This window comes from Magallana gigas, chromosome 3 (genome assembly GCF_963853765.1).
Source record: "Magallana gigas chromosome 3, xbMagGiga1.1, whole genome shotgun sequence".
Lineage (NCBI taxonomy): Eukaryota > Metazoa > Mollusca > Bivalvia > Ostreida > Ostreidae > Magallana > Magallana gigas.
In genome coordinates this window covers 45,088,553-45,099,445 of record NC_088855.1, presented here as the reverse complement: position 1 = coordinate 45,099,445, position 10,893 = coordinate 45,088,553, and the positions used below count along the sequence as shown (strand labels likewise).

Below are 10,893 nucleotides of genomic sequence, written 5' to 3'. Positions count from 1 at the left end.
CATGTATAACTCGATCAGTTTGACGTTGACAGCGTTAACGCGTCATGCATAACGTGACTTTAGTACGTTAATCACAGGTTTACAACATTGCTAAGCAACGGAGTCTTCATCTTTTAACGTCGTCGCACCAACATTACAGAAAGATGGAAGAAGGTGATTTCAATTTATCGAATTTGAACGTTGTGGCAAACCAGATTGCTTCGGAAATTGAAGAAGAACAAACTAAAGTATCGCAGACAGAAGCGCCACAGCAACAGATTGAGGACGCCAGATTCTCATGGACTGATGATAGTATTGAAGTAAAGAACATTGGTATGCACGAAAGCCGTGGAGAAATTGCGGACGATTCTATCAACTATTCAGCAGACGATGAGGATCAGAATTATGACCCGTTACTCGATGAAAAACTCAAGGCAACATGTTTTGTCAAACCAACGTTGAATGAACACCCATCTCAAGCCGAGAGTTCCTCCACACCCTATCAAGAGGTCGAATTAGATGAGAATTATTGCAACGGTTATGTTTCTTCCATGAGGCTCGTTATTAACCCAGACTCCGGTTCAAGCGACGACGAGGAAACTTCTAATCAAAAGAATGTAGATAACAACGGATCTGAGACAACCCCTGTGAAAGTTCCAGACGACAATAAACCCGAAAACAACGATCAAGATAATAAAACAGAGAATGCGAACGGGGAACCGGAGCCTGAAGCTAAGAACGAGACAGCTGCTTTTGATGATCTTGGTAGCGAGAGCAAAACAAAGACTGAATGTCAAGAAGTGTCGAATGCACCATGTGAACAAAATGTCCAGTCAAATACAATCCAAGTTCCCCAAACACAAACAACGTGTACTGGACAGTATCTGGAATCTGGCACTACTTGCTACGTTTATCAGCAAGTTCCTCAGAACTTTGCCTCTGACGCCTCTGGAAACCTCGTCTACTACCAGGTGCCATGTCAAGGTTTGCAGTGTATTAATGGTAACTACTATTATCTCCCTCCAGAATATTCCTATGTAGTGACCGAGAACCAAAGTAATGAACAAATCAAACCAGGAGAATCAACCGTTTCTACGCAGATCGCAACAGAGAATGGAAAAGACGATAAAGTGCCTGAGGAGGAAAATAAAACACCTGTATCTAGGAGTCCGTCCGATGGTAATGAAAACGACAAGACAGTGCCCGTGGAAGGCAATCGGAAACATTTGAGTAGTGCCGCCGAATCGACAGAAATACCCCGGATTGAAGAGGGCTCCGTCGAGACTCACTACCAGTATTTGCCATATGGAGAACACGACGCTGAAACCATGCCGTTTAATCCTTACCAGACGTTACAGCAGCCCCTGTTTGCCGCCGACATATACCACCCATATATGGAGCCTGTCAGACTAAACACCAACTTCCAATATCCGGCGGTATATGTCTCCCAATATGGCCTAATCACAGTCCTACTGAAGCACGACGTGTCTGTGGAGATGACAGCTGACAGGGCAATCCGACTTGTCAGTCACCAGAAAAACCTCGTCGTTGCATCGAGTGCAACTGGAGACAGCAACTTCATAGTCCACCCAGCAGGGAAAATATCCCACACAGCATCGACCGTGGAGGCAGACATCTATCTAAACAGACGCGTGAAAATGACGGATGAACAGATCGTCTTTGGCAACGCAAATCAGACCTTCAAGTTTAACACCGAAAAGGTTGAAGTGGAGGAGAAACCCGATTTTACAAGACTGTCCAAAAATAGTTCCGTCAGCATTCTGTTTTCATCCAACAATGTCCCCGACCAGAACCTTGTGATGAACTGCCTGGACCTCATTGCCAATGCACATTACGAGCCCCTTCATCAGATATCTGGTGGATACATGGTCAAGATAAACAATATCAAGGTCATCCAGACAAATAAAGGCGATGTCAAGGTCATTTGCGCGGACAAGTACATGAGACTTTCTCCAAGGGGAGAAGATTTGCACATAAGAAGCAAATACTTCATTGAAATGGGCATCGAATCCGACTGGAGCGTTTGGATCAACCATGGCAAAAATTTCCTGAGAGCCAATCGTCTAGGTTTTATCCTCTGCAATAGTAGCATCGAGGCTGGGTTTGACGCACACGATTACGTCAGGGCTTGTCGGGTTCCTAGTGGAATCCCGATACATGTGGAGGGGTCCTACTTCTCCAAGCGGCGTTATGTACCCAGGACGCGGAAGAAATCTACCAAAGAGCTTGATTAGAAAGATTTGATAACAGATACATTTGTACATTGTTATGTTATGACCTAAAGAGAGAAAAATTGTTTTTAAAATATATGTTTTTCTTTTTTTGTGAAAAAGAAAAGTAATATTTCTTTACACGAAGTTAAACAAAATTATTTTCATATGCATGGTGTTAAAAATATACGAATGGATTTTAAATTAGTGTGTATGTGTGATTTTAAGTAAGAACCTTCGTTTTAAAGTTATTTAAAAAAAATACAAATTGTATCGTGTGAAGAGCAGAACCATGATATCGTACGCAACTTGACTTTCGATTGGCAACTACTTAGTATACATCTTCTTTAAGCTTATTAAGCAAAATGTTTTCAAGTTATTAAGTAATTTCTTTTTAGAGTGCAACAAAGAGCTAGTGCCACGAAGCATCAAAATGTGCCTTAAAATTTTCACAAAATTCAAGTTTGAAACAATAAAAATTGTAATTACTTATAATGTAGGGCACAATATTCCGCTTCTATGCATATAAATTGTGTTCACTTCGGCCCCACCGTTTAGCACATGCGCAGCATCAAACTTACGATGATCGTTAAAAATAGCTGAAAATAGTAGATTTTACTGCAGTATTTCCCAAAATTGAATGTGGCCACACTTGAGTACGTCTTTGAAACTTTTAAAATTGAGAGATATTGCAGAAATGCTTCTGCCTGCAAATTTCGTAGAGGTACTCAAGTGTGGCCAATATGTATTTTACAAATTTTGAAAATTTTAGTAACAGAAAATAAAAAAGACAACTCTATTTTAGGGTAATTATTTGCTTATTTTTTTATTGAAATAGCAGAATTTAATTAATAATGATAAAAGCGATAACATGTATAAGTAGCTATAGTTGTGTGGGTTTTTTTTTGTTTTGTTTTTTTTTTGGTTGTTTTTTTTCTGGTCAAACAGTGAACTTTTTAAACAATAAAATGCTTTTTTTGGTGATTCATTCGGGATATGAAGGTAGCGACAATTGCAGGAAAAATACATAACCCGCGTTAGCGGGTTATGTAAATTTTTCCTGCAATGATCGCTACCTTCATAACCCGCATGAATCATCAAAGAAAGCATTTTATTGTTTTTATATTAACATCTTTCTTTAACTAGTTAATAAACTGATTATGAAAAGATAGTAAAATTCACTAAATTACTGTTAATGTACAAAAGTACGTTAGCTAAAAGAAACATCCAAATCGTCTCCTGTGAGACTCTGAGTCTGGCATTGTCATGATTATTTCGTGCAGTCCAGGATTTTACTAAGGTCGCTGTAGGTTCAGACCAATCGATAAACAGGGGGTGTCAATTTCAGTCCTGTTTCAGCCGCTGTAGATTTCGACCAATCGATAAATAGGGCGTGTAGATTTCAGTCTGGCTGTTTCTATAGAGCTATGAATTAAGTATAAGTTTCAGTAAGAAATAGAGGAAATTATGCTTGGTAGATGTAAATATATATGTGAACGCAAGATAAACGATTTATTCGGAGTGCCCCGGGAGGTATTGTTACAGTGTGTTTCGTTGGTAATCAGGAAATAATAACAATTTATTATACTTTCATGTTAAATATTGAAATCTGATTGGTTTAGACGCAGTTGATAATCCGTTCTATTACCCTCAGCGTTAGCAACACACTTAGCAACGGGTAACACCATATAAATAGTGCCTGTTTGGGAGGGTAACAGTTGAAATTGACACCCCGAGGAAAACAATGGTTTTCGAGGGGTGTCAATTTCAACTGTTATCCTTCCAAACAGGCACTATTTATTTTATTATACTGAATGTCTTAATTTCAGAGATTTTTTGTGAATTCCACGGCGAACCGTACGCGCATAATTTACGCGCATGTAACAATTCGTTTTGTTATACTTTCATGTTAAATACTGAAATCTGATTGGTTAAGACGCAGTTCATAATCCGTTCTATTACCCTCAGCGTTAGCAACACACTTAGCAACCGGTAACATTAAAAATTGTTACATGCGCGAAAATTATGCGCGTACGGTTCGCCGTGGAATTCACAAAAAATCTCCGAAATTAAGACATTCAGTATAATAAAATAAATAGTGCCTGTTTGGGAGGATAACAGTTGAAATTGACACCCCTCGAAAACCATTGTCAATCTCCGCTTCGCGTCGGTTGACAATGGTTTCCTCGGGGTGTCAATTTCAACTGTTACCCTCCCAAACAGGCACTATTCATATAAAACTACATTATGAATTGTTATTAGCCTAAATATAATATCATCTGACTAAACAATAAGTGAACACTGAACGAATGGTGAGCGCAAGGCGAAATCTTTGTAAACGCACGGTGGGTGCTTTGTGAACGATGAACATGAACGGCCGGAGAGCATAGCGCAAGTGAACGCACGGTGAGCGCACATAAACGCACGGTGAGTACATCATTTCAACGGACTGAACCCTGGCATCTAACCGCTGCAAAGCGCCAGGATTGGATGAAAATATCGTAGCCTTGAAACAAGTTAAATGGTCATGCAGAATAATGTACACAGACTGTTACACTAATGCATCAAAATGCGAGATTATATATATATCTATTAAATTCAATTACCATATTTCTGTCATATTTATATATTTATTTTTAATAATTGTTATTACATTGGTAGAATTCAATGATTAATCCTCAGGTACACACTGTGCATCATCAGCATTACTTCATACAGTTTCAAATTGCAGAAAAAAGAACTTTTCACACACCGACATATATAAATGTACCGGTGTTATATTGACCTTCAGCACTGGTCCCTGTAATTTTTTTAAAACTTTATTTGTAAATAAGCTTTTCATAGTATTTTCATCAATAAATTTATTTTCATAAATTAATTATAATGTCTACAAGAAAATTTTATTTAGTTTTTGTTTATTTTATTAGATTCAAGTGATACGTAGTTTTATCATTTCATGACGTTACTTAAAAAAAATGACGTCTGTTCTACATTTTTTCATCAAAACAATGCAATATTGTAAACTCTGTTTATAAAAAAGTATGATAGATATCGAAAAAATGAGAAACAGTTATGAAAAGCTAAGATTCTACCCTATATTTCACCAAAATATGGTGATTTTTTATGATAGGACAATTTTTGATGCTTCGTGGCTCTAGCTCTTTGATCAAAAGTGGGGGGGGGGGTGCGTGTTGTACATAGGACTAAAATTTTACCCCATTTTTTCAAGCTGTGTTTCTTGATACCACGGGAGTAGTGACTGCCGATATATGGCGTATTATGCAACTTGTATGAGTGTATACTATATTTACTGCATCAGAAATACCTTATTTTTAGTTTTATTTCCATTATTATTTTCAAATGAATTTATTTACAGCATCTTAAAATGTCAAAAGAATAATATTAATAAACAAAATGTGATGTCAAATGACAAATGTCCCAGAATGCAGAAATATAATAGGACTAAAACCATTTGGGTCTAAATGTATTGGTACCGAAACGCATCAGTACCTATCCGGTGTAAAATACAAGCGTTTCGATGATCGAGACAAGGATCGATGAAAGCGTTCAACCAGAAAATTTAGAGAGGACGGAGAAGACTACACTAGCCTACTGATTGGAAGCATATTTCTACAGAATAATGTCCAGAGGAAATGACGTGCGAGTTTATGTTGGAAACCTTCCACCAGACATAAGGGCGAGGGACATTGAGGATTTGTTCTACAAGTTTGGAAAAATTGCCTTTGTCGACCTGAAAACAAGGCGAGGGCCGCCATTTTGTTTTGTTGAATTCGAGGACCCAAGGTAAATTTTACGTCGTATATACGATTTACAAACGATAAGTAATTAAACAGATTTTTCATTTACGTTTATATATATCAGTAAATACTCCTTCAAAGGGGAGATAAAAAGGCCAACTTCAAATTTACAATACATGTATTTATCATGTTTATTGAAGCCACTTCAACATGTTGGGATATAAATTTGAAGTGCAAAAAATTTAAATTTTTGCTTGGTAACTTTTAAAATCCGTAGAAACAGCTTCATCACAATCCCCTGATTTAGCTAAGCTATATAGCATAATAAAGCTACTAAGAATAGCTTTATAGATTATTTTTTGCAGTTTTAAAAAAAAAATGTAAATTACCAGAAATATACAAAAAATCGCAAGTTAAATGTTATATCCCATTTGGGATATTAATATATCCAAAACAGATTAATATGTTTTACGGTGCTACCGTTCTGGCGAGCGCAGCAAGAATACACATATACCTTGCATCATTGTCAACTTATAGTTTTATTTAGGTATCAACGAACGTCAAAGAATTTTTGAGAGAGTATTGCTCTACAATAAGTATGCCAAAGGTACTAATTTTAATGGTTATGATACATACAGCGCAACCCCCTACCCCGAGAGAGAGAGAGAGAGAGAGAGAGAGAGAGAGAGAGCGCGCCCGGTTCCTGGTTAATTGTTGGTGTGTAATTTCCCACTTTTAAATTTGATGGTCTGACTATATGCACTATCTACATAACTTTTTAACAGTTTATTTTTTTCATTTTATTCCTTTTTATTTAGTTCAAAATGTCATATTGTTTATTTCCTCCCTACTCATATACTTACCTGCCTACTGTACATGCATGCACAATTAGCTTAAAAATGGATCGATATGGCAGTAAAGTATGGCTCTTGCTAGTATATATACATAAAACCTCTACATTAAAAAAAATTAAAAACAAATCATATGTCAATGAGGCAGGTATCGCAGTCTATACTGAAATATAGTCAGTACACTCGTTACAGATGTTTGATCCACCTCTAAATTTATCGCGGGAAATATAGCGCGAGTGCACTGTGACGTCATCCATGACTTTGTTCGTCTTTGTTTACGTTTCTCGACTCAATATGGAGGTATGGAAGCATGTAACAAATCTTTTGAGTCTCGCAAAAGCATATGCGGTACTCAAAACGTGTCTTCAAACTTTAAGTCACCGTAAATTACGAGTTAAAAGTCGGCCATTTTTGGCATAGCACCACGGGTGAAAACATTAGAGAGCATTATGGGACGTAGACAAAAATTTTTGTTTGATGAACTGTAGGTTTAGCTCGTTCTTTTTCCCGCGCACACTGGTTCTTAGAGCTCGCTTCGCTCGCCGGCGCTGCGCGCCGGCGAGCTGCGCTCGCTATTATATCCTATTAGGGAGAATGGTCCCAACCTGTTGAAATTTATACTTTACGAATGTATTTAACCAGAGACGCATCAGACGCTGTCCACGAAAGAGATGGCTACAACTATGATGGATATACACTGAGGGTGGAGTTCCCGCGAGGTGGAGGACCAGGCGGTTCTAGATCTAGAGGGGGTGGAGGAGGGTATGGCTTCCGTGGAGGTCGTGGACCACCAGGTGGGAGAGGAGGACCCCCATCCAGAAGATCTGAATACAGAGTTTTAGTCTCTGGTTAGTCTTACAGATGAATCATATTAGTTTTAATTTGCATTTTTGGACTATTTTTCATCTGTTTTCATTAAGATAAGTTCTTCAATTATTTGTTTGTCTTTGGAAAAAAGACGCATCAAAAGTTTTTTACATTTAATATGCTTGTGATTTTAGGATTACCACCATCTGGCAGCTGGCAGGATCTGAAAGATCACATGAGGGAAGCAGGAGATGTGTGTTATACAGATGTCTACAAAGATGGAACTGGAGTTGTTGAATTTCTCAGGAAAGAAGACATGAAACATGCTGTCAGCAAACTGGATGACACCAAGTTTAGGTCTCATGAGGTTTGTATTTGGTTTAGTGAATGGCCTTAGAAATTCATAAGTATCACACTGATAAACCTGGATGCATTTAATTTTGTATTATATTTTAATTATTTAAGGGAGAAGTGTCTTACATTCGTGTGAAAGAAGATTACAGAGGAGGCGGAGGAAGGTCAAGGTCCCGCAGCAGAAGTATCACACCCCCAAGACGATCCAGGGCATCCCCCAGATATTCACCAGTCAGGGGTCGATCAAGGTCTAGGTCCAGATCTTAAATGTAACAAACAAGGTATTGAACAAATTTTATGAATATTGATTCATCTATCTTGCTAAGCTTTTATGCATATGTTCAATTTTTAATTTATTTGATTTTTTAAACTTTTGATTTTGTAGTGGTGCAAGGATCATAAAGAAATGAAAGATGACAAGCATTGGCAAGCATTTAAAAAAGACGGTTCATGGTATGCATATTTGTGATCTGTGCATATGAAGTCCATTAACAGCTCATTGACTTTAAACACTTGAAGAAATATTGTAAAATCTATGATCATGAAATGTCTTATGCTGCAGATTTATTGTACAGAAAAGTTTGCTTTTCAGATTTTATGCCATTATCATCCATTGTGTAACAGTTATTAATTTTACTCTTTTATAACCTAGTATTGTCTAAACATACATGTAGGCTTCATTTCATGTTGTGGTGAGAAAACATTAAATATACTTATTTTAATCATTAGTAATTTAATTTTTTAAAATTTTTATTCTTAAGGTTTTTGCTCTGTGGGAAAGTTTGGATCATTATGATGACAAGCTTGGAAATTTGGGATGGATGAATTGGATTTATCATGTTTGGATAATAGGATACAAACATGGATAATTAGGATAACTATCTTGGATCAATTGGGATCAAGGGATGAGGATTTGGATTTTTTCAGTCCCCTCTCAATAAAAGGAATCTGGATGGATCCTTAGACCCTAACTGGAATTATTTTGGAATTCATGAATCCATCTATGTAGGCAAAATAATCATCAGGGTTAAGATTTAACCTCTGTTTTAAAAGAATTGGCAGTAAATAACATTGCTTCATTGGATAATCACAAATAATTACCTTCTTAATGGCAAGTTGTGAAGCATTATTATTTATGGCCTTTTGATCACTGAATGATCATTTCTTAAACATGGAAGGAGTCTTTTGTCAATGCAGGATAAAACTGCGATGAAATTATCCGTAGATGCTTGGGATTGCTCTTTTCTCAAAGTACGGATTACATGTTCTGGAAAGGATTGTAAACCAGTCATTTCAGGCTAAGTTCAATGAAAAATCGTAAGCAATTTTAAAATGAGTAGTTTAGTATCAGCTTTAATCCTTTTAGTTTAGGGGAAAAAGTGTCTGATAAAGAACCCTGGAAAATGATTTGTTGAGCTTTGTGCTCAATGTTACTCATGAATAACATTTTAAAATGTATGGTCTTGCTTCACAGGCCTGTCTGTAATGCATGACTAGTTAACATTTTAAGTTGGACTCGAGGTTACTGGTATTGGATCGTTGTCTTGAATTCTAAGGAGGATTCTAGTTGGAGTTACCCTTTGGATAGGGATTTGGTAAGTTGAGGGAGGTTTTGATCAATGATTTTAAGGGGTTGTCCAGCTATGTGGAGGGAAGGAAGACTAATAGTAAACTAACTTGAGGTTTAAATGGCATTTTTTGTTCCCTTAAAAGTTAACTTCTATTTGTTTTTACGCAAAATGTGTGGTTTTATGAAACGATTGATGGATGTGTGCTATGATAATCATGTTTCTTTTCAGCATAATCAATAAAACATCACAAATACATGTATATTCTTGCTTGTTATTATGAAGTTTGGTAATACATGTAATGAGCAAGTCAATATGGTCTAGCGTGTACCATGTACAGTTTTCATATTTCAACAGTGACTGCTGAACACTTAGATGTTTAACATTTTTTTTATAAAAAAAAAATGTAAAGACATTATGGTTAATAAATGTATTTTATTGATAGAGAAGCATCCTCTCTTTCCAACCAAATCATCATTCATTAAACAGATGAATTTATGCATTCACCCGTTTTCTACATTGTGAGTCAAATTTTTCACACAATTTGAAACATTGCAGGTTCTTTCCATGAAATATGGTTGTGAAGCAGTGGAAATCTGAAATGGAATAATGCATAAAAGGGAAAAATCTGGTTGAATAACGTTTGGTTAATGAGAATTGATGAAAAGATGAGTTTTGCAGTCTTAAATTGTTTATAATTTGCTGCATGACAAAATATTAATGCCTGCCCCGGTATTTGCCTAATAAAATGGTCCAGTCTTGTGAGGTTCACGCTGTGCAAAGACAAAAAGGCAAGAATCTTTCCTTGTGTTCAGTCAAGAACTTTTTTTTTTTTAAAAATCTCATTGCTCCTATTTAATTTGATATAAGCTGGTGTGGTGGCATTCAAAGTACTGGGGGGGGGGGGGAGAGGAGGAGGAGAGTTGCATGGCTTCAGTAGAAACCAAGGTTCTCTCTTTATAAAAAATATTTAAACAAATTATATTTAAATTTTAACTACACCATGAACAAGGGGAAGTTTGTGTCAAACAGCAATTTGATATTAGCATTATCTCGCTAATTGTACAGTTGTGATTTATGGAAATTGCATTTGTGACTGCAGATTTTATCTGTGCACAACAGTATCAATTTTGACTTGCTTTGATGTATGAACTTGGCACTGTCGTTACATTATATAAAAGTAAGCAAACTTATTAAAACAGCTCTATAATTGCAAGTAATCGTATTGTCAAATGAAAAAATGAGATTTCTTTACATCAATGAAGAGATATGTACCTTCAACAACTGTATGCCATATTGAGCTACTTATATAATATAGTACTCAGTTCAAAATAATAAATCAACC

The 10,893-nt window shown here is 36.5% G+C and overlaps 2 protein-coding genes across 3 annotated transcripts; both read left to right on the top strand.

The window, feature by feature from the left end:
- The first annotated feature begins 94 nt into the window (after window positions 1–94).
- LOC105327850 (uncharacterized) lies at window positions 95–2,307 on the top strand. The gene has a single exon (XM_034443102.2). The coding sequence runs from the start codon at window positions 144–146 to the stop codon at window positions 2,232–2,234; it is 2,091 nt and encodes a 696-aa protein (XP_034298993.2). The 5' UTR covers window positions 95–143; the 3' UTR covers window positions 2,235–2,307.
- A 3,433-nt stretch (window positions 2,308–5,740) lies between these two features.
- LOC105327851 (serine/arginine-rich splicing factor 1A) lies at window positions 5,741–9,806 on the top strand. 2 transcript variants are annotated; one of them, XR_900109.4, is made up of 6 exons: window positions 5,741–6,014; window positions 7,462–7,667; window positions 7,821–7,993; window positions 8,092–8,261; window positions 8,366–8,433; window positions 8,742–9,806. XR_900109.4 is itself a non-coding variant. In XM_011428506.4 (5 exons), exons 1-4 carry the CDS (start codon window positions 5,851–5,853, stop codon window positions 8,245–8,247), a joined length of 699 nt encoding a protein of 232 aa, XP_011426808.1. In that variant the 5' UTR covers window positions 5,741–5,850; the 3' UTR covers window positions 8,248–8,261; window positions 8,366–8,702. The 2 variants fall into 2 exon arrangements, 1 of the variants encoding a protein (XP_011426808.1); XM_011428506.4 differs by lacking the exon at window positions 8,742–9,806 and having other exon boundaries at window positions 8,366–8,702.
- The last annotated feature ends 1,087 nt before the right edge of the window (window positions 9,807–10,893 follow it).